A 23,839-nucleotide genomic window follows, 5' to 3' on the forward strand; every position below is an offset into this window, starting at 1 on the left:
CATAAACTACTGACAACAAACAGCCAGTAAGACAGTGGCTTGTCAAAATGTTGATCAGTGGTAGAGTTAAATTAGTTTTCAAGTTAAAAAGAAGAGAAAGCAGAGAGTCTAGCAATGTGAAGAGTCAATTTCTTGGCTGATAGAAAACCTTGTGGTGTCACAAGACACTGTGGTGTCACATTGGACATCTCTAATGTGAGTGGTCGAGGCTGGATACAGTTCTGAATTCTAAACTCATGAGTTCAGAATGTGACTAGATGAAGTATAGGAAAGAAGGTTTAATGAGGCACAAGCCCCGAAGAGAGCAGTTTGTTTTTGTATTAAATTCCAGGTTTTTATTGCCTCTTATGTGATTGACCTTTTCCCTACAAGACAAATACAGGGATTTAATTTTGTATTCTAGTTCATTTGGTTTGGCCTGAGATTTTATCAAGTGCATAAAGAAATACGGTGTTCAAAGAGGGTGTTACATGTAGGGGAAGGATTCGAGATTTGGGCTAGTAAATTGGGGGATGGATGATACCTACTTGGGACGACTCCTTGGGGGAGGTATTTCTTGACTGAAGATTTAATGAGCAGAGAACTGGCAGAAAAGTGCCATTCCTTGAAGAACCTAATGTAGACAGCCCTTAATATGAAGTGGCTATCAAACACCGCAAGGGTCCCAACCAGGGCACCTGCTGCAGGAGACTCGTCCTCTGCCCTCCCAGGTGGTGATTCTGTGCCCCTTCACCGGCATCCAGCAGACCTTCCCTTGCAGCAGCTGGCTGGATGAGAAGAAGGTGGATGGGCTGATCGAGAGGCAGCTCTACGAGATGGTGTCTCTCAGGAAGAAGAGGCTGAAAAGTAGGTGGAGGGGGCCCAGAGGTCGGTGACCTTGGAGGCAGGGCCAACAGTGGCCAGGATGTCAGACCCTGGGCGAGAGCTTTACCTCGAAGGAGTCCACTTCTGTTTCTCAGTTCTCTAGAAAGGAAGGGAATGGGCCCCACAGAGCTCGGTTCTCCAAGTACAGGCTGTGTGCCCAGCATAAAGTTATATACCCGGCACCAGGGCCTAGTACCCCTGTGACCCCAAACTGAATAAGCTGCTGTGCTGGGCTAGATGTTAAACCGAATGGTTCAACGCAGTGCACTCTGAATATACACGGTGCAGGGAGTCAACTCTTCTCCCTGTTTAAAACGTACCGATAGGCTTTTGCCATTAAAAGGAACATTAAGGTACCCTCTTTCAAGTAGCAGGTAATCCTTGGGCTTCTGATAATCGGCACCTGTTAGAGTGGGTTTCTGAGAGGGAGCCACACCTATGTGTGATCTGTGCTTCAGTCCTGAACTCCTTGGATTTGCTCCTCTTCCCCACTGGTAACACGAAAACCCCTTTATTCTTGACCTGTCGCTGCAGAGTTCCCCTGGTCCCTGTGGGTCTGGACGACCGACTTGAAGAAAGCTGGTACCAACTCGCCCATCTTCATCCAGATTTACGGGCAGAAAGGGCGGACGGATGAGATTCTTCTGAATCCCAACAACAAGTGGTTCAAACCAGGCATAATCGAGAAATTTAGGGTAGGAGAAAAGTGTAATGGGGTGGGAGGGAGGAAAGGACATAGGACACATTTGTTGTGGGGATGGTTTTCTAAGCCAGATATTGAATCCAGTTTGAGGACAAGAGGGAACAATGAGAAATTCAGCTCCTTGCAAGGGGTGCCAGAGTGATCTATAGGCAAAGTAGTGATTGGAAGAGGTGCACTTTGGATCTGGCCCTTCACCTGAATCAGACACTCCAGAACCAAGCCGGGGGGAAAGAAGCAGGTATGGAAAGCTCTTGAGGAACCTAGAAGCTTGGGGAATCATAGAACAGAGACCCTGAGTTTGCAGCATCAAACTGCCTGATCTGGAATGAAGTAGAGAGGAGCAAATTTAAGGTAAATTATAAATTTAATGCTAAATTTCTGGTGCATATATAACCAGAGCAAGGCTTATCTTGCCAACAGAAGTGAGCTCTGACCTTTAGGTGAGAATGATTTGTAATTTTCAGCTGTCTTCCCAGAGCATCCCGCTGGGGCGTCTGTTAGGCTCTCAGTTCATTGCTCTTCATGTATTTGTCTTCCCGGCTAGACTGCCAGCCCCTAGGGAAAGGGCATGACTGCTGTATTGATCTTTTTGTCTGTTTTAGTGCCCAGCAGAGTTCTGGGGCTGTGGGCCTGTGCTCATTTGCAGGGTTGCCATATGGGTTTTGTTACTGGGAGTTTATTGCTTGGAAGATTTTCTTTATTCTGGATCCTACTGTGGGTCAGTTATTTTTGTTCGGTGTCACCAGGCCAGACTGAACCCCAGCCCTACACAGCTGTCTTGCCCTCATGTGCACCCTGCCTGCAAGAGTGCTTGAAGCAAAGCCATCCTCACTGTTGAAGAAGTGGCCTGGGGTGGGAGCCCTCCGGGGAGGGGGTCAGCTGTGAGGATAAACACATTTCCCTTGATTATGTCCACCCACGTGAGCCTTGTGATTTTTCCCCGTAGATTGAGCTCCCGGATCTTGGCAGGTTTTACAAGATTCGGGCATGGCATGACAGAAGGAGCCCTGGTTCTGGATGGCATTTAGAGAGGGTGAGAGGTGCCATCTTGGGGCTTGGGAGGTGGTGGGGAGAGGAACCCTTTCTAATGACCCTGTCACATACGTCTATGTCTGTTGGGAGTGGGGGTGGGTAAGTGTGGGTCTCACAGTGAGATCCGAATTTGGACACAGGACATGGGACTTCCTGATGGGGAGAAGACTTCCAAACTAAACTAAGTAAATGCTTAGGTGTTTAGGAGACTTGCATTCTTGCCCAGTCACCTGGCTGCTAGGCAAGTGTGGGTCTCCAGGGACCAAGAGGAGTAAGTGTTAATCGGGCACTCCACTTTCCACAAAAATCATCTCAAGCGGATAGCCATGGCTTCTCTTAGATGTAGCAGAATGGGGTCCCCAGGGTGTGGTGTATCTCTCGGACACCCCCTTGCTCACCCAGGACTTCATTCCAGATGACCCTGATGAACACTCTGACCAAGGACAAGTATAACTTCAACTGCAATCGCTGGCTGGACGCCAATGAAGATGACAATGAGATCGTGAGGGAAATGACCGCAGAGGGCCCAACGGTGCGGAGGATAATGGCCAGTAAGTACTGACCATCCTGGGGGAGGCAGAGGAACTCCTCCTCAGCGTTTCAGCGGCGGGCTGGCCCTTGAGCTGGTAGTCTTGTCTGCGGTACCTCATCAGGCCCCCTCCACATGCTGGGGGGAACTTCGAAGTTCCCAGCCTTATGACTTGCTTGAAGGAGCCATCTCTAAGGCATGGTACCAGTGCTCTGTGATGGTGGGTGTAGGGGAGGGAGGTGACATTTATGGGTTCTCAGGTGGGCTCTGAAGGGATGAGAAGAATCTGCACTGAGCAACATTTCTCCACAGCCTTCCTCACATTAAAGAAACATCCTTTTCAAATTCTGCATGAAATGCTCTCCCAAAAGGAAGGCTGTATCTGGTGGCTGTGATTGGCTGTCCTGATGATGCCTCTATTTCTAGTCAAGGCCAGTAGGAGAGGAACTAAGCTTTCAATGTGGGTCCCAGGTTCCATGTTCGAAGTGGTTTAGGGAGATCATCTTGCCTCTAAGTTATAGTAGAATAAACAGACACAGCACATGTCCTGTCCTTTGTCCTTGGCAGACATTACTGAGTGATCACAGCATTCTCTCCCATTGAGTCTGAGATGAGTTTCAGCGCTCTCAATATAGCACCCCAAGCAAACATTAGCAATCGATCAGAATTGGCACTTAGGATAATTGATCTATTTGCTATCACTGTGAGAGTCCTTAATTTTTTAATAGTATAGTAATATTGCAAAATTACAGAGTTAAGAATATATAGAAAATAATAATACCCATAGTTTCAGTAGCCCTTCTAAATATTTGGATAGTGTCACTTCTCAGACGTTTGTATATCTAATGGAAGTTCTGGTATATATTTGTTGAAATGATTTAAATAGAGGTAAATACTCAAAAACTTAGAAGTCCCACATAGCAAATATCTACTAAGAAAGCACCCTGTTAGTGTTATGCTAAGCGAAATAAGTCAGGCTGAGAAGAATCGATACCATATGTTTGTACTCATAGGTCTAACAGGAGAAACCTAACAGAGGACCATAGAGAGAGGAAGGGGGAAAGAGAGCTGGAGAGAGTGAGGGACACAAATCATGAGAGACTATTGAATACTGAAAATGAACCATGTACTGAAGGGGGAGGGGGACCATGGTCATGGTGGGGGGGGCACTTGTGGGGAGAAGCACTGGGTGTATTATGGAAACCAATTTGACAATAATTTATTTAAAAAAAAAGGAAGAAAGCACCCTGTTAGTCTAATTAGACAGTGCTTGCAATTTCATATCATCTACTTTATGGTTCTTCATTTTTAAATACAAATGTGAACATAGAATTTTGGGGTTCAAAGGCCTTTAAAACTGCCTGGTGAAGTTCAGGCAAGTGAGGCATTCTTGCCTGGATTATACAGTTAGAGTCAAACCTAGAACAAGGTCTCCCACCTCCTGATTCAGGGTCTGCACTCTATCTTTTCATGTTCAGTAATATTTTCTGTGTCCCTAATGAACATGGTTGATAACAGCATTCTGCTCCAAATTGAGACTTACTATAATATGTAGCCAATCAAGGCAGGAATAAACAGATCTTATCGGATCTGTCCCCTTTGTGTGCCAGAATTGAGCCCGAAATGAACCAGTGGGGCTGGGGTCTTGGGACCTAACCCCTTCCTCAATCTTTCTAACCAATTCTCATGACTTCAGATCCTCACTCCCTGTTTCTGAAGTTACCCAGTGCTGTCATTCCTGAGCCTTTTTGCTAGTTGCCTCTCAAAGTTCACAAGAGAGAGCTCTGATCAGGTCTCTCTGGTCCGGTAAGTCAGGGCTCCTCAAACTTGCCTGTGCATTATCACCCGGAGGGCTTGTTAAAACACAGTGTGCGGGGAGGGGGGAGCCTCCCCCGCAGGGTTCCTGATTCAGGAGGTCTGGGATGGGACCCAGGACCTGCTTGTCTTGCAGATTTCTAGGTGGTGCCCATGCTGCTGGTGAGGAACCACTGTGCCCAAACCAATCGCTTTTCCGGGGGCTCTCAGGCTCCCAAATTCTTATTGCTGTTGTCTATACTTGGCCCCCTCCCCTAGCTTCATGGATGAAACCATTTTTTATTTTGTTAAATCTTGAAAATACTGGTATATTGTCACTTTAGTGAGGTTTTTCTACGCAGAATGCCCAGAATGTTCTTTCCCTCCACCTCCTCCTTACCCTGACTGAAGCCTGACTCCCCTGTCCATCCAACCCTGGTTTCTCTCCTCACAAACTGTGGGGCCAGAGGAAGGGAGTTCGCCTGACTCCCCCTGCACTCTCACACTCGGGGCTCACACCATCTCACAGTGTCACCTCTGCCCCCGATCAGTCCCTGTCCCGTCTTCTGGTGGCCTCTGGTTACTTTCCTCTTGCACGGAAGGTGGTGTAACATGCCCCTCGGTCATTCTCCTCACCCCCACCTCCTCCAGGGTTCTAGGGCAGCATGTCAGTCTGCTCGGGCTGCCACAGCAAAATACCACAGACCAGGGACTTAAACAACAGCCATTAAGGGTCTCACAGTTCTAGAGGCTGGAAGTCAGGATCAACGCGTCAGCAGGGTTGGCTTCTTCTGAGGCCTCTCTCCTTGGCTTGCAGATGGCGGCCTTATCGCTGTGTCCTCACAGGGTCTTTCCACTGTGTGCTCATGTCTGTGTCTTAATCCCCTCTTCTTATGTGGACAGGAATTGTATTGGCTCGGGGCCCACCCGGAGGACCTAATTTTATCTTAATCACCTCTTTCAACGCTCTGCCTTCAAGTCCTGTCACATTCTCAGATACTTTGGGTTAGGACTTAAACATATGACTTGGTGGGGGGAGGGAGACTCATTCAGCCCCACCGCAGATATGTTGATTAGACTCTCTGAGGCCTATGCCTGGCAATCTGCATTTTAATCAAGCTTACCAAGTAATTTTTCTGCACATGAAGACGTCAGAGCCTTTGTGCTGCTGCTTTCAATGTTCATGTGGAAAATCCCCGCACCCACATCCTGGTCCTCATCCACTTTGCTGATAGCTGATTCGTGCCTCACTCAGGATGAAAGCTCCTCTGGGCAACACATCCCGCCGCTGGCTCAGGCTTCTTCCTCCCAGCCCTCCCGTGACACCACCCCACCCTGAAACTCCTTCTAGCTCCTTACTCCCAACACTTCTCCTGGCCTGTCTTGTGGACGTGTGGAGGATGGATTTTAGGGGCAAGTCTATAAGAAGTCATCGAGGGGAGAGAAAAAGAGGTCCTCAGTGTGGGCAAGGATTGGCTAGACCAGAGAGAGGATAGATTCAAGACAGATTTTGAAGGTGACTCTGGCGGGACTTGGTGAAAGAAGGCCATGGACACACAGCGGTGAGGTAAACTTTCTGCCCAGGACATTGGGAGACACACTTGACGAAGTGCCACTGGAGCTAGATGTTCTCTGCGGAGGGTGAGATAAGGAGGGATTGTGGCAGGAGGGGTGGGGAGGAAGGGCATGTCTGCAGCTTACATATGTAAATATGCACGCAATATCTTTAAACAGGAGACAGGATGTGGGGCTGTCGTAGCTGTTGGTTTTTGTCTTCTGCAATGCTGTTGAAGAACCAATTCAATAAAAAAAAGTCTGTAACGAAGAGCTGGATCAAAGAGCTGTCGGTCCTGGCTCTGAAGGCACTTTGGTGCCTCTCGAGGTCCTTGGCAGTGCTCTCAAGCCCATGTCAACTTGGACTTCTCTCTCCCCCATGCTTGGTCTGGCCCACATGAATTTCTCTTTCGCTTGGAGCCCCCACCCTGGTGTTCTCACGCACCTCTACGGGAACTTGGATCTCTGTTTTTTGGTCTGGATGCTTCTCTGTAATGCTAGACAGAGCTGGTGGCAAGTCCCACTTGCCCTGTTGGTACCAGGGCTTAGTGGATAATGTACAGGGCTTCCTGGCAATCCCTTAAGTGGAGCATCTTGGACTCACATAAAATAAGTATCAATTTAAAACCAATTCTCTAACCTTGAAACTGTATACTCCTGGTTTACTGAATGAATGAATGAATGAATGAATGAATGAAAACTAGGGCCAAAGAAGTAGGTAATGCCATGTCTGAGAGGGAGAGGCTTTCAGGAGCGACCTCACTGACTAACGCAGCCCTGGCACATGGAGGCACACGAACTAGGCACACTGCTTATGATGTATGTGCACCCTCCCTCAGGAGCGCGGTGAGTTGGTAGAAGCAATGTGATCTGCGTTCTCTACTGCAGGCGCGGCAGGAGTGATTACATACTGCTGATGAGTGGGCAGGAGACCACTGGACTCGAGTGCTGAAAATCGAAGCTTCTTGTTAATCAGGCCGAGCCATAATTTTTAAATTAAAGTTTTAAGAGGCTCTGGTAGTACGTCCCCATCTGTTGGCACTCTACACTGCTGGTAGCTAACAATACAATTATTTTGAACTGTCGATTTCCTGCCAGGAGTGAGCTGAGGACCTCAGTGGCTGGTGGGCTGGGAGGGGGCCCCTGGAGAAGGTCGGGAGCCCTGAGAACTTCCGGCCAAATGGACCTTAGCACTCCTGAACAAAGAGGACTGGAATTCCCAGGCGAAGGGGTTGCCACATTCCCTCATCAGTTTGCTTCTGGGAATTGCCCGGTAGTTACAGCTAAAACTGCAGAACTGTCCATCGGAATTGAGTCAGCAAGGCCGGTGTTCCTTCTTCCCTTCTGTGCTTCCCTGGTTCAGTGCTCACTCCATTTCATGCTCTTCATTCCTCTTGCTGCTACCAGCTCTGTTACTGGGAGCTACACTCAGAAGCATCAGCCTCACTTATGCAAAGGCTGAAGGCTGGAGGTTGAAAACACTTGGCATTTGCATTTCAGCAGGGGTGACTGGAGAAGGCAGAGAGGTTCCAAGTTCAGGGACTGTGGCCCCATGAAGAGGCGGCATAGGGACAGGATGCTTGTGCACCCACCCCCATGGTTCCAGTGCCCGCCTGTGCCAGCTCTGTGGACAGGCAGTCATTCTCTGCCTGTTCTTCTAACCAGAGCTTTGGCTGCACACCCTGTGTCTTCACAGACCCACATGTTTAAAGGTCAAATGTGATTTTCAGATGTCTCTACATCTCCAATAAAAATTGGTATATTACTGAAAACATAATGTACGCATTGGATTCAACTCTGCTGATTTGTCTCATTCCTAATATACTTTATCTTCTTTTTTAGATGAATCACCAATAAGTAGTGTCCATTTTTAAAAACAGCAGTTTTTTTGAGGTATAATTCATGTCACATACACTTCACCCATTTAAAGTGTACAGTTCAGTGGCTTTTAGCATGTTGATAAAATCATGCCTCCATCACTACTGTCAAATCTTAGAACATTTTCATCGCCCCCAGAAGAGACACAATATCCATTAGCAGTCACACTCCTCCCTCTGCCTCTCTCCTCAGACTCTGACAACCAATAATCTATTTTGTTTTTGTCCCTGTAGATTTGCCTATTCAGGACATTTCATATGTGTGGGATCGTATAATAGGTGACCTTTTGTGTGTGGCTCCTTTCACATTCAAGGTCCATCCACATCGCAGCTCCTAGCAGTACTTCATTTCTTTTTATTGCTGAGCAATATTTCATTGTACTGGTAGCTCACATTCAACTTTGATGGACTTTTGGGTTGTTTCTACTTTTCTGGCTATTATGAATAATGCTACTATGGACATTCAGGTATAAGTGTTTGTGTAGACATATACTTTCACTTCACTTGGATATACACCCATGAGTGGGATCGCTGGGTTATATGGTAACTCTTTGTTTAACTTTCTGAGGATTTACGGAACTGTTTTTCAAAATGGGTGCACCATCTTGCATTCCCATCAGCAATGTACGAGGGTTCCAATAGCTCCACATCCTTGCCAACACTTCTTTATTCTTCTTCTTCCGGATTGTTTTGGCCATTCTGGGTCCTTTTCAATTCCATATGAATTTTAGAATTGGCTTTTCAGTTTCCACAAAGAGGTCAGCTGGGATTCTGACAGAGGTTGTACTTTATCTGTAGATCCATTTGGGAAGTATTGCCATCTTAACAATGTTAAGTCTTCCAGTCAGTAAACACAGGATGCTTTTCCTGTTATTTAAATACTCTTTAATTTTTTCAGCAGTAGTATTTTATAGTTTTCAAAGCATTAGTTTCTCTCTTGTTTTCTTAAATTTATTCATATTTTATTCCTTTTATGCTCTTTTGAATGGAGATGTTTTATTAATTTCATTTTTGGATTGTTTATTGCAAGAGAATAGAAATACAGTCGAGCAAGTATATTAATTTTATACTCGACAACTTTGCTGAACTCATTTATTAGTTCAAATGTTTTATAATGGAATCCTTATGATTTTTCTATATATAAGATCATGCTATCCATGAATAGAAATAGTTTTACTTCTTCCTTTCCAATCTGGATGCCTAACTGCCTTGGCTAAAACCCCCAGAACCTCCATGTTGAAAACAAATGTTGAAAAGCAAATACCTGGGGCACCTGGGTGGCTCAGTTGGTTAAGCGTCTGACTGCAGCTCAGGTCATGATCTCACAGTCCGTGGGTTTGAGCCCCGCATCGAGCTCTGTGCTAACAGCTCAGAGCCTGGAGCCTGCTTCGGATTCTGTGTTTCCTCTCTCTTTGCCCCTCCCCTGCTCACTCTCTGCTCTATCTCTGAAAATAAAATAAAGACATTAAAAAAAATTAAAAAAAAAAAAAGAAAAACAAATACCTTTGTCTTGTTTTTGATTGTAAGGGACGCATTCAGTCTGTCACCATAAATTCTGTGTTAGCTGTGGGGTTTCATAGATGACTTTCATAGGTTGATGAAGTTCCCTTTAATTCCTAGTTTGTTGATGGTTTTCTTTTTTTATCATAAAAGAATATTCGATTTGGGGGCACCTGGATAGCTCAGTCGGTTAAGTGTCTGACTTCGGCTCAGGTCATGATCTAGCGGTTTGTGAGTTCGAGCCCTGTGTTGGGCTCTGTGCTGACAGCTCAGAGCCTGGAACCTGCTTCGGATTCTGTATCTCCCTCTCTCTCTGCCCCAACCCCCATTCACGCTCTGTCTCTGTCTCTCAAAAATAAAGAAACATTGAAAAAAATTGAAAAATGTTAGATTTTGTCATATGTTTTTTTCTGAACCTATTAAAATGCTCATATTATATTTGTTTTTTATTCTATTGGTATGGTACATTACATTAATTGATTTTCAAAACTTAGATCCTTAGGATAAATTCTACTTTATCAAAGTGTATAATTCTTCTTTATGTTGCTGGATTTGGCTTGCTAGTATGTTGTTGGAGATTTTTGCATTCATATTCATAAGAGATATAGGTCTGTAATTTTCTTTTCTTGTGATATCTGTATCTGGTTTGGGTATCAGAATAATGCTGACCTCATAAAATGAGTTGGGAAATATTCCCCCCTCTACTTTGGAAGAATTTGAGAAGAATTGTTACTCTTATTTGAATGCTTGGTAGAATTCAGTGGTGAAGACATTTGGGCCTGAGCTTTACTTTGTGAGTAGTCTTTTGATTACTAATTTAATCTTTTCACTTGTTACACGTCTATTCAGATTTTCTGTTTCTGATGGCCAGTTCTGGTAGCCATTCTTTTACTTTCAACCTATTTATGTATCTCTATATAACATATAGTTCTATTCATTATCAATTTTGCCAATATCTGTGTAATAGTTTGACTTTTTTTGATATTTGCTGACAACTTTTAAGCTATACTACCCCTGCCCCTTTCTGCCTAATATCTGGGCCATTTGGTAAGAAGACTGGATGCTTCTTCCCTTAGCACTGGTGGAAAGTTCAAGCCATGCAAGCCCTGACCCCTGCAAGAGAACTCTCATCTCTTAATCACCATAAAATCCCAAGCTAGTCATCCTTCCCTGCTGTCTCAAGCCATTATTGGATCTTTTGGGGAACCTACAACACCTCTCCCCAGAACTCCTCATTATATGAATAATACATCTTATATTCACTCTTGGTACATGTGTGACATCATCATTCTTGGTATTTGAGCAAACATAGGGTGAAAAGACCCATCCTGTTTCTGCAGGATGATGACCACACTCTGTCTTTTGATTGAAATATTTAGTCCATTTACATTTACTATAGTTACTGATATGGCAGGATTTATGCCTGCCATTTTGCTATTTGTTTTTTATGTTTCAATTTTTGTTTTTGGCTCCTGTATTTTTACATTCTTTCGTATTAAATAAATATTTTCTAGAATACTGTTTTGGTTCCCTTGTTTTTTTTAATATATATATATATTTTGTAATTTTTTAATGGTTGCCCAGGGAATTACAATAAACATCTTAACTTATAGCAATCTAGCTCAGATTAATACCAACTTAATTCCAGTAATATACAAAAACTTTGCTACACTATAGGTTTGTTCTCTTCCCCCTCCTTTGTGCTATACTGTCATACAAATCATGTCTTTATACATTTTAAATCCACCAGTGAAGTTTTATATTTACTGCTGTATGCAATTGTCTTTTATAAGGTATGAGAAGAAAATAATTACAATAAAAAATTACATGATAATTCTCACTCCCTCACCACACTCCCCCGCCCTATTTCCATTCCACTCTAGGGCACCCTGCTCCTATGTAATCTTTGTTGCAGACATAACTCAGAAATTTTCCTGGCTATAATTTGTTTCAATTTTACTGTCCATCTTTCGTCTCCACCTGCCCACTCTCAACTCAGCTGTAACCATGGGGGCAGGAGTCTGTTGGTCTTGCTCACTGCCGTGTCTGTCCTGTAGTAGTGCTCGACAGCTACGAGGCTTCAGTCAACACACACAGGACAAATGAGTGAAGTGAGTGAATGAATGAATGGACCTCACTTTCTAGCTTATTCAAAGTGAGAGGGGAGGCTGTGATGGGCAGGGATGCAGGTCTACCTCCTCCAAGTACATTTTCTTTTTTTTTTTTTTACAAAAGTTTTAATGTTTTTTATTATTTATTTTTGATACAGAGAGAGACAGAGCATGAGAGGGGGAGGGGCAGAGAGAGAAGGAGACACAGAACTGGAAGCAGGCTCCAGGCTCTGCGCTAGCTGTCAGCACAGGGCCTGATGCGGGGCTTGAACCCACAAACATGAGATCTGACCTGAGCCGAAGTCAGAGGTTTAACAGATTGAGCCACCCAGGCGCCCCTCCAAGTACATTTTCAACAGAGAAAGGAGCTGCCACACTTCCCACAGTGGCTGCATTTTGTGCCTTTCATTTCTGAAGGAAAGTGGGGCTTGGTTCTGTTTCACACACAAAAAAATCATCTTACTTGGGAAGACAGGATACATATGAATTGGAGAACAACCTAAGACATAAGAGTCTGCTGGGTTGGGTGGAATCAAGGGTCGGATTATTTGATTCAGACCAGTGGTCCCCAAACACATCAGAGTCTCCTGGGGGAGCATGAAAACAAAGCAGCTTTAGGGATCCCACCTCTGGAGACTAAGATTTGGGAAGTCTAGGTGGGACACCGAAATCTGCATTCTTCAAGAATTTCCCAGGGGATTCTGATGCTTGACTGGGACTGGGAGCCTCTGGTTTAGGTGAGACGAGGGACCTGCTGGTGAGCTGATCCTTGACTCATTTGAGCTGGGATTTGTGTAGCTGGGGAGGGAGCAGCATCAGCCCAGGTGAGACTTGGAGGGAGAGAGGGTAGAGCCGGGAGCAGCGGGGCCAGTGCTGGGAGCAGGGCGTGGCCAGCCACTGTGTCCCTCTCTCTACCTGACAGTGGCCCGGTACCGCGTGACTGTGTGCACTGGAGAACTCGAAGGTGCAGGAACCGATGCCAACGTCTACCTCTGCCTTTTTGGTGACGTGGGGGACACGGGGGAGCGGTTGCTCTACAACTGCAGGAACAACACCGACCTGTTTGAGAAGGGCAATGTGAGTGCAGCCAGGCACCTTGCCCACGTGGCTCTCAGGGTCCCAGGTCCTGTTCCCTTGTCTTCTGTCTTCCCTTCTCTGCTAAAGTAGGGCTGATGTGGGTGCTGGGGCCCAGCTGTCGGAGAGGCTTGCTCAGGGGAATGGCGAACTAGCACACGTGACGCCCTCCAGCATCCTGGGACTGTTCAGCGGGGACCTGAAGAGCCACCAGGAGGGGCCGTGGTCCCCTCCCCTCCCTTAAGCTTTGGGAAGGGGACAGAATAGGAGGACGTTTGGGGAAGTAGGAGCGGCACTTTTCTTCCCTCAGAGGTGGCCAGGCAGGACGGAATGGTGGGCACCTTGCCTGTGGAAGGAAGGACAGTGACTAGTAGAAAGCTGGGAACGTTGCCTTCTCCGCTCCACATGACCACTGGGGGGCACCTCGCCATTTCCTTTTGAAAGAAAAACGAAGAAAGACACTAAACATGGGAGTGGAAGGGTTGGGATCTGCTCTGAGCCTCATTATGGATGTGCAGGGTGCACCCCTCATTTTTCGAACCTGTCAAATGGGTTTCCTGGGGAGGCCCAGTGGGGCAGTGGGGAGAGTGGCAGGCAGATCTGAGGGCAAACCCAGCCTGGAGCCGGTAGCTCCGTTCCCCCAGCCCATTTCCCCAGGTCTAGAATGGGGAAGGGATGCCCACACCCCTGTAGGCAGCTGGTGTGAAGATCAGGGATGCGGATGTACTGCGCCCGCCAGCGGACCTGGCCTGCAGCACAGAGCAGGTGCCTGGTACAGTCGTTGTTGCAGTGATGTGAGGCTGGAGGTGCTCACCGGGTGAAGCAGATTTGCAGACTGACCTCACATACGCCTTGGCCCTCTCCCCCTATATTGCCTCTGCCTTGGCGATGGAAGGACAAGGCCTGGGACTTGAGTGGAGGTCTCTCTGAGCCAATCCAGTCTGGCCTGGTGCTTGGGTGGAAAAATAATCTGAGCATTGTGGGTACACAGAGGTTCATTGGGGAGGATTGGAGGAGGAGACTTCACATAGATCTGTACATTTCCTCTCTCCGCCTACCACCCTTTCCTACTTTTTCCTTCTGCCTCTTCTGACTTCTTTGTCTACCCGTCCCACACTCATATTCCTGTTCCTGGAGGCTCCCAGATGTGCTCATGCAGTCAAATGCTCTACCCCTGAGCTATAACCCCCAGATGTGCTCATGTAGGCTTGGCAACTCTCCAGCCCCATTAGCAGGCAGAACTGTGAAGTTAGCAAGACCACTGGCCCCCAGTCAGTATCTTTCTATAGCAGGAACCTGAGTTGATTAGCCAAGGAACTAATTCATGATAAATGGTTTGTGACTGGTAACAGCCGAATGTATCCATCCTCCTGGGAGATCTGCCATTTAGAAGAAGATCATAGGGAATGGCCATTGTTTAACCAAAAAACTTAGACTTCCATTGTTGGGAACTTGGTATCGAATGACTTCCCAGTAGGAGCAGTTGGAGAAGGGGTTAGACCTGTTCTTTCTAGGTATCCCCCAGTCCACCTGTGAAAGACCAATAGCCCAACCCATCAGCCCTGGCTTTTCTGAGTTCTGGGCTTGTGTTTTCCCTTGGTGTTTGGGTCCTAAGGGAGCCACTGTCCAACTGCCCTTGCTGTGTTCTGCCTCTGAAGGCTGACGAGTTCACCATCGAGTCAGTCACCATGCGGAAGGTGAGGCGGGTGAGGATCAGGCATGACGGCAAAGGCGCAGGCAGTGGCTGGTTCCTGGAGCGCGTGCTCGTGAGAGAAGAAGGGCAGCCCGAGAGCGACAACGTGGAGTTCCCGTGTCTCAGGTAGGTGCGGTCTTTGGGAAGACTCTGCCCTACCCACTGCTGGGGATCGGGGAGCAAAGTAGTGGCTTAAGGATGTAGCTGGTGCAAGAAAGAAGTGGCCCTCCTGATGGCGCTAAGACTTGCGTCCCCACCCCACCCGCAGGTGCAGAGACCCCAGTTCAGGGGTCCCAGTGTGCTGCTACTGTGTCTATTTATGTACCGCAGTGTTCTTACTTTTTAAAGATACAATATGGCAATGTAGAATTTAACTGAGTTATCTCATTGTTACCTGCTGAATGAAACTTAAAAAAAAAAAAAATTTAAGAAGATCACAGGGTGGATGTATGGCAAGGAGTTGGGTGGTCATCCGGGCTGGAGAGGTGGCATGAGGCACGGGACTGAGCTCCTTCCTCAGTTTTGTGCCTCATGCAGAGGCTGGCAAGGGACTGATTGGTGCGTGAGGATGAAGGACTGGATGAAGTAGACTTACTCCCATTTATTAATCACTTGCTCCACACATGCCCCTTGACCTCTTGCAGTGCGTAGCCTCGAAGGGGACTAAACAATAAGGAAGTGAATAAACAGTGAAATACTCATGGACTGTGAGGAATGGGATGAAGGAAACCTCACGATGGCACAGAGGCTGCTGGGAGCGGCCACACAGAGGTGGGGTGTCTTCGAGATGGAGGCACTGTGTGATTTCTATCTGCAGAGGGGACAGTTAGGCTGACTTCCTGAGGAATAAAAAGGAAAGTACCAGGGAAAGAGCTTGAGGGTTCAAGAACCTCAGTAAGACCAAAACAAAGGAGAAAGTCACCAAGTGAGGTCAGAGGTGGGGACAAGTGTCAGACAGGGACAGGCAGTCAATATATGGCTTTAAGCAACTTCCATTTTAGGAAGTCCCCTCTGGCTCTGGAAGGTCCAGAAGAAAACGGAGGCTGATAAGAGGCTTTGCAGGGCCCACGACGGCCTATAGTAGTTTGCTGGGCTGCTGTGCAAATGCGCCACGGACTGAGTGGCTTACACAACAGAATTATTGTCACACAGTTACAAGGCCAGAAGTTCAAGCTCAAGGTGTCAGCAGGGCGGTGTTCTTTCTGAAGGAGCTCTGCACAGGGTTTGCCCCATGCTTTTCAGCTTCTGGTGGCCGCAGGCTTTCTTGGTGTGTAGATGGACACCTTCTCCCTGTGTCTTCCCTATGTGCATGTCTGTCTCTGTGTTCACATTTCCCTTTTTTGTGAGGACACCAGTCGTTTTGGAGTAAGGCCGGTGACCTCTTTTGAACTCAATTACCTCTGTAAAGACACTATTTCCAAATAAGGTCACAGTCTGTGGTACTAGGGGTTAAGAATTTAACATATTGGGGTGCCTGGTGGTTCAGTCTGTTAAGTGTCCAACTCTTGGTTTCAGTTCAGGTCATGATCTCACAGTTCATGAGTTCGAGCCCCATGTCGGGCTCTGACAGCTCAGAGCCTGGAGCCTGCTTCAGATTGTTTTTCCCTCTCTCTCTGCCCTTTCCCCACTCATGCTCTGTCTCTCTCTCTAAAATAAATAAAATTTAAAAAAAAAGACTTTAACATATCGTTTTTAGGGGACCCATTTAAACCTGTCACGTGGCAGCTTGGCTCTAGGTGGTGGCAGTGGAGGTGGGGAGGAGGGGCCACACCAGAGGCAGATCCTGAAAGTAGAGCTCCTAGGCTGTGCCACAAGAGAGAGGGGACTTGGAGACCCCAAGTGCCTGTCTTCAGTAGATGGGCAGGCGTCATGCTCTTGCTGAAGTAGGGGGCCTGGGGCTTGGGGAGGAAGGGCTGAGGGTGGGGATGGGGAGCCTGGAGAGGAAGGGTTGAGGATTGAAGTTCTCGAACACCGGAGGCTTAGCTGGGGCATGTTAGGTTTGCAATGCTTGTGAGTCAAGTAGGCAGAACCAGGCCTTGAGAAATAGATCTATGAAATGAGAGCATAGCGATGGAATTTAAAGTCAGGGCAATGCATAGGATCCTTCCAGGAGAGCATGGATAAAGAATGGTGAAGACCGAGCCCTGGGACAGATCCGTAAGAGGACGGGGAATCTGGAAAGGGGATGAGGAAAAAGTTGGTATATCCACACTGCCTGCATTGCTACATGCATGATGCAGGGGGAGTGTGGGATCAGGAGACTTAGCCATGTCCCTGCTGTGTGGCTTTGGGCAGATGTCTTAACCTCTCTGGTCTTCTGTACCTTCCTGCCCAGCATGTGTCTTACAGCGATGGGGAGGATGAAATGGGATTGCACTGTGACAGGAGCCATGTCTGCCAAAGACACAGGTGATGCTGACTGTAGGGCACAAGGCAGACTGACGCCCCCAGACCCCTGGAGCCCTCTCTGCCCCCAAACCCTTAAAGCGTTCCTGCAGTTTTGAGAAAATGGATTCTTGTACCTTGCTGAGGCCTGTGGTGATATCATTTGCTGACTCAGGGCCCGAGGACTTTGAAGAACCTGGAGGTAGAGCAGGAGCTCCAAGCTGCTGCTTTTTTCCCACTTGAGCTGTTGTTTTAACTCCCTGGGAGAGGAAAAAGCAGACCTCTTTATCTAGACTTCTCTGCCAGGTGAGGTAGGGTGAGCGGTTTAGCTCTGGCAGGTGCATGTGCATGTGCGTGTGCGTGTGTGTGTGTGTGTGCGTGTGTGTGTGGTGGGCACGTGTGTGTGCTGCTTATATGTCTTATGGGCCCAGGAAAACAACAATAAAATCACCAGTAAAGAGGCTCACCCATTTAGCAGCCTCTCACTCTGAACCTGGGCCCAAGTGTCTGAAGCTCAAAGAAAGTGGCTATAATTGGAAATCTCTATTGACACCCTGCAAGTACTTCATTGGAAACTGAAATGACAAGGCACGGTGTCCCTCTACTGTTAGGGTGGGCCTGGGGATGGGTGAGTGGTGGGGAGAAGGCTGGGAGGGTGCGAGAGTTTTCCGGTGGTGGAGGGCCTGCCGTGGCTGTGAGTGCTGGCCGGGCCATGCCACACCCCTCTCTGCAGTCTCCGTCTGTGGGAAGTGCTGGGTGACCTCTGCAGGCAGTGACCTTTGCAGGACAGAGGTGGGGGCTCCTAATGGGTTGACTGGAGGGGCTCTAGGCAGTAGTCCCTGCTCTCAAATCTCTCTCCCTGGCCCCCCCTCACCCCCCTGCTGGTGTCAGCATCAGAATTCCACAACTGCATCTTCATGTCTTGGAATCCTGAATAATTGTGGTGTTCTGGACTCAGCATTGAAGCCGATGGCAAGTGTAACCACTTAGCAGCCAACTGACATTTTGTGTGAGCTAACAGCTGGCAGGCAGTAAGGTCCCAGGGGATTGTAAGTTCATGTGCTTGTGGCGGGGGAAGAGAGAAGGGTGGGGGATGCCGACCCTCAAGTGGGGGTATATTGGCAGAGGGACTGTGGTTTCAGGAGGCCTGAGCTCCGTGTCAGGAGGGCGGGGGAGGAGGTGGTGACTTGGCTTCCTTCGATGGCTTCTGGGGCCAGGAAGGTGCCTCCCTGCCAGGAGTATAACAGGGCTGTGTTGCCAAGACCAGTTCTACTGCAGAGGCAGATGGGGAGACGCTGGTCAAGAGCTGGGTACCTTGGCTTCCCTATGGCACTGGAGGTCACTGGTGGTGTCTCTCCCGCTGCCGTCACCTGTATCACAGACCCTCGTGAGTACTGGGGCCTAGGCACCTTGTGCTTGCACAGTCATCTGTTTGCTCAGGCTACATCCCATGCTCAGTGGGAATAGCGATTTTGGGGTGACCTGGTGCAATATGTTGCCCCCAAGCGGGTGACCAGCAGAGAGCAGGGACCCTGGCCCACTCCGACATAGAGGAGTCACGACCACCAGACCCAGCCCTGTAGGGTCCAGACCCAGCTTCTCCTTGTTGGCAAATCTCATTCTTCCTTGAGGACTCAGAGCAAAGCCCCTTCCCCACAGCTGTCATTGCTCTGAATTCCCATTGCGCTGACTTTGGTTCAACAGCCATCCTTGTCCCGGTCTTCAGCACCTTGGCTGCTCTGTCTTCCTAACTGGATGGTAGCTTCTCTAATGGCTGAGCTGTGTCTTTACTGATCTCAGCGTGTCATCTCTGCCTTCTCCTCTCCCCAGAGCCCTCAGCACAGTGCCGTGCCCATGGTAGGCTCTCCCAAAAAGAGGTGATTTTTTTGATGATAACTGACACCGGTGTTCATGGCTTCAGGACAGACTCTACTGTGATTGCCAAGGTCCTGTATCCTGTGACCCTTCCGCCTGTCCAGCCTCATTTTATGCAGGCTGGCTGCCCTTCCCCCACTGCCTTCCGTCCACACTGGCCTCCCATCAGCTCCTGGAGACCCTGCTCTGTCCCAACATGTGCTGTTCCCTGGAGATGGCACCTCCCTCTTGTCCCAGCTAACTCCTTGTCACCCTTCCAACCTCAGCCAGTACCGCCTTCTCGGGGCCGTCTTCCCCCCCCCGACCCCCCCAGTCCGGGCAGGGACCCTTTGTTCTCAGCCCCTCTAGAGCCTTTTTCTCTGCTGAATTCCCAGTTCTGGCCTCCCTGGTGACTGCACGAACAGTGTGACGGTTGGTTGTTGGCCAAAACACTAACAGCCCCTTGTCTGCCCAACAGGTGGCTGGACAAGGATAAGGATGATGGTCAGTTGGTCCGAGAGTTGCTGCCCAGTGACAGCAACGCGACCCTGAAGAGTAAGTGGTCCTGAGACCAGGTGGTGGGTGTGCCCCCGATCAGAGAGGCGTCCTCTGGCTGCTGCAGTCTCCACGTCACTCTTGGAGGGTGGCAATGGGGAGGGGGGAGAGGAAGGGGCTCTGAGGGAGGATCTGCAATCCTCTTCTCCATAGTCTCCTTGTGGCATGGGTGTGGGCCCCCGAGTGCCCACAGGCCTCTGTTGATGAGGCCAATGAAAGGAGTAACACCAGCCAAACAGACGTGTTTATCTCCTCTCGTGCACTGACGATGCACACCTTTCTGAGTGACGGAATGGAAGATCACCAGCATGGCATCCTGTGTCGTGACAGGGAGCTTCAGGCCCACACTAGGACTTCCCTCCTGGCTCACCGTCTCTGAACTGTTGACATCTTGAGCCAAACATGTAACCTTCTAAGGCTCTGATTCCTCACTTATAAGGAGGAATGTACATTATTTACATGTAAGATCAGAATACTTAGCAATAATATTGCGTATATGATGCACTAGACACAGTCTGCAAAGCTTATGTTCCTTTGCTTCAGTGTCTTCATGCATCAGTTGAGAGACTGGACAGGGTGGTTGTCTGAGGTCCTTCAAGTCTTTCACACCCAGTATTCTTTGAATACTTTCCCGTTGTCAGCATGGTCACACCTTGAGGGCGGACCAAACGGGGATCAGCTTCCCAGTGTTGTTGATGAGGGGACCTGGCAGAGATGACGGGAGCCCTGCTCCATCATGGGGCTACTTATAGGGAGCAAGGGTTCAGCTGCTAACCCCTGCCCACTGCCCAGGGTCCCGCCCTGGCTGCAGCTCCCCTCCTGCTCCAGCCCTTCCCACCTGCCCTGCACTAACCCCTCCCTCCCCGCCTGCCACCTTGGACTGCCCAGACTTCCGCTACCACATCAGCCTGAAGACCGGGGACGTCTCTGGGGCCAGCACAGATTCCAGAGTCTACATTAAGCTCTATGGGGATAAATCTGACACCATCAAGCAAGTTCTTCTTGTCTCTGACAACAACCTGCAAGACTATTTTGAACGTAGCCGAGTGGATGAGTTCACGCTCGAGACCCTGAACATTGGAACTGTAAGTCTCCTTCCCAAGATCATGCGACATGGTCTCACCGACCCTGCATCTGTCTACATGTGGATGCACGCACACACTCACGTGCACACATCACATCCACATGCACTCACATGCACACATCATACATTTACATACACATATCACACACACATCACATACAAGTACACATCACACACACACACACACACTCACATGCACATGGGTGAACCCATTTCAAAGGGAAAAAAATGCCCCCTTGGGGGTTTGTGAGCTACATACACTCTTTTCTAGCGATGACCCAGAGCAACAGAATATATGTGGACAGTGATTAAGCTCCCAGAGTCTGTTTAGGGATGGAATGTGTATTTTGGTGTCTATAGTTACAGCATTTCCTTTATCTACATAGCCAAGACCTGTGCCTGCATCCCAGATACTGGAGAAGGGGACACAGGAGAAGGGGACACAGGCATGTAGGAAAGGAAAAGAGGAGAAGGGAAGAAATGAAAAGGGGGGATGAAAATACTTCCCAATTCCCAATATGAGCGTGTATCTATCTGAATTATGCTCAGAAAACCTGTTTCAGTGCATGACCCCAGCAACACTGGAGAGATTCTGCATTAGAAGATGGCACCTGAGGGTCTCCCTCTGTCAAGGTGCTGGTGGCCCTGCTGCTAGAAGTCTGAGCACTTCATCTGGGAAAATACAGATCTAATGCTCTCAACCATAGTGTTGGAAACTTTTGTAGCAATGTCTGAGCTGGGCTTCCCTTCTCGAGGTGTGGCTAGCAGGAACTGGGATGCTTACAAGCTCACCTCTACAACCTTACTTTCCCGCCCCTTTCCCCTCTCTCTGCGCCTCACCCTATTCAGGTACTCCATCAAAGTGCCCTCATGTCAGTCATGTGTACCTTGATGGTAAAGAGCTTAAATCACAGTCTTCCTTCCTCAAACGGTATTTACATCTTCAGCTGAATTAATAATCATGGAGTGAGATGCTGTTCCCTTTACCGAGGATTCCTGGCAACACCCCCAGATAGATGAGACACCTGAGGGGAGGGGAATGGAGTTCGGGGTCTTTCCTTGTGGTTCTGAAATCCCCTCAACAGGCAGTGTGACTGAGAGGTTGGGAGAGCCAGCTCTAGCGCTGAGGGCCCAAGGCCCCATGTTGCCACTTCCCTGCACTTGCCTATACATTCCTTCACCTTTGTTTTCATCTGTCATAACAGAGGACACCATGGGATTGTTACTGGCATGAAGCATGTTGGTAGCACCCACATGCCCACAGTCAGCGCTCAGTAAGCTGGCTGTCGATGAGCAGTTGCTCCGTGTGCGCGAGCCATACTGGATTTGGGAGAACTTAAGGAGTTCTGTCCTGAAGGAGCTTCCCATCCTATTGGGTAGAAGACTCTTGTCCTTGTCTCTACTCTTCCAACTGATCCCATCACTGACCCAGCACCACAGACCGGGAAGCTCTCCTGTGGCCCTTGGCACTCACCCAAAAGGCTCTCAGGCTTTGTAAACGAAGCTGGCTTCCTTCCTTCCTACAATGGACCCAGGCTGCATGCACTCAGTTCTGATGCTGTTTTCATTATCTGCTGCAAAGAGGCACTTAGTACTCACAAGAGTGAGAACAGGGCTTAAAGGGACAGTCCTCCAAATCTAGCCTTCTAGCACCACCAGCCTCATGGCTAGCATTACCCTTCAAACCGTCACAGAGAGAAGCGGGGTGGGGGGGGCCAGCAGAGATCCCAAAGGCTATTTAATAATTATGTCTAATGTTAGAATCACCCTGCAAACAGCATTTCAACACACACACACACACACACACACACACACACACACACACACACACACAAAAAGGATTTGAACATTGAAAGACCAAGTACTCGTGAGGATGGTAACATGATGATCTCCTCAGTCATCTGTGTCAAAGGTAAAGATGTTAAAATGTAAAACAGCAAAGCTACTGGGCCACTGAGCGTTACTGGAAACAGAAAGATGTTCCTCAGGGCCGACAGTGAGAGAAGACATTGAGCACAGCACCAAGGGTACGTCAGAGAAGAAATGCAATGCAGTAGTGTCTCATTTAAACAAAACAAAGCCAAACTGATAAACACAGCTACCAAAGCAAACGATTAATATTTTGTATGTTTGCTTTCTTGGGTGACCACCACCCAACATTATTACGGACATCCTGGAGTCACACCCACTCCCCAACTTGCTTCTCACAACTACCACAAGAGTGAGCTCCTCTTAAGAGGAGGGAACAGAGCCTCCAGGTAGGAGAAGTGGCCCCCCAGTGCCCTGACAGGCACCGGGACCCAGCCTCCTCCTGCTGAGCCCCACTCTTCTGGAGAGCTGAGGTCTGGGTGGAGGACAGCAGTTTGCACCAGTGGGGATGGGGAATGGGGGGTGGAGGCACAGAAGGTTTCTGGGCACAAGCTCTTTGCTCACTTTCACACTGGGTTTCTTTCTAGATCAGTCGGCTGGTGATTGGGCATGACAGCACAGGCATGCACGCCAGCTGGTTCCTCGGCAGTGTCCAGATCCGCGTGCCCCGCCAAGGCAAGCGGTACACCTTCCCCGCCAACCGCTGGCTGGACAAGAACCAAGCAGATGGGCGCCTGGAGGTGGAGCTCTATCCCAGTGAGGTCGTGGAGATCCAGAAATGTATGGGGGCAGCAGTGGTGGGACCGTCAGCATTGTTTCCCTGGTGGGATGGGGCCGTGGGTAACGAGGAAGGACCGTGGGGACAACTTGCTTGTTTCCAAGGGGGAGCTTAGGGGTTTCTGATTGCCTGTGGTATCAGGATTCTAGGAGGGGAAAGGGGCCTTTTTCACAGATAGGGAAAGTGAGGACTTTGTGGATGAAACATTTTTTCTGGAATAAAGGCAGCAAATGACTCTATTAAGAAATGTGCATTCTCAGCCCTGTGTACGGGAGTTTGAGACATAGTCTGTATCTTTTGGGAAGACTGGCTGAGGAGATAAAGCTGTTTATTTATTCATTTATTTAATACGTACATATAGTTACTGGTTCTCTCAGCCAGCACTGCCCTAGGCCCAAAATAAGCCAAACTTGCCCTTGTAGAATTTACATTCCACCAGGGGAGGCAAACAATAAATATATAATCCAATGCCAAGTAAGAGCTATGAAGAAAATGAAGCAAGATGGGGTGTTAGTAATGGCATGGGGGTGGGGGACGTTTTTGGACAGAGTGACAATATCCCTGAATGAAGGTGAAGTCCAAG

The 23,839-nt window shown here is 48.4% G+C and overlaps 1 protein-coding gene across 1 annotated transcript in view; it reads left to right on the top strand.

The window, feature by feature from the left end:
- Window positions 1-259: 259 nt before the first annotated feature.
- The window catches only part of LOC115277390 (lipoxygenase homology domain-containing protein 1-like), a 29,608-nt gene continuing 6,028 nt past the window's right edge, over window positions 260-23,839 (top strand). The window contains exons 1-10 of the mRNA XM_029921556.1: window positions 260-331; window positions 711-846; window positions 1,399-1,559; window positions 2,514-2,600; window positions 3,015-3,150; window positions 12,887-13,041; window positions 14,697-14,857; window positions 19,449-19,525; window positions 20,414-20,610; window positions 23,066-23,258. Of these exons, the coding sequence (XP_029777416.1) occupies window positions 816-846; window positions 1,399-1,559; window positions 2,514-2,600; window positions 3,015-3,150; window positions 12,887-13,041; window positions 14,697-14,857; window positions 19,449-19,525; window positions 20,414-20,610; window positions 23,066-23,258 (1,198 nt within the window). The 5' untranslated portion in view covers window positions 260-331; window positions 711-815. The remainder of the gene's footprint in view (window positions 332-710; window positions 847-1,398; window positions 1,560-2,513; window positions 2,601-3,014; window positions 3,151-12,886; window positions 13,042-14,696; window positions 14,858-19,448; window positions 19,526-20,413; window positions 20,611-23,065; window positions 23,259-23,839) is intronic.

Source organism: Suricata suricatta, chromosome 14 (genome assembly GCF_006229205.1).
Source record: "Suricata suricatta isolate VVHF042 chromosome 14, meerkat_22Aug2017_6uvM2_HiC, whole genome shotgun sequence".
NCBI lineage: Eukaryota > Metazoa > Chordata > Mammalia > Carnivora > Herpestidae > Suricata > Suricata suricatta.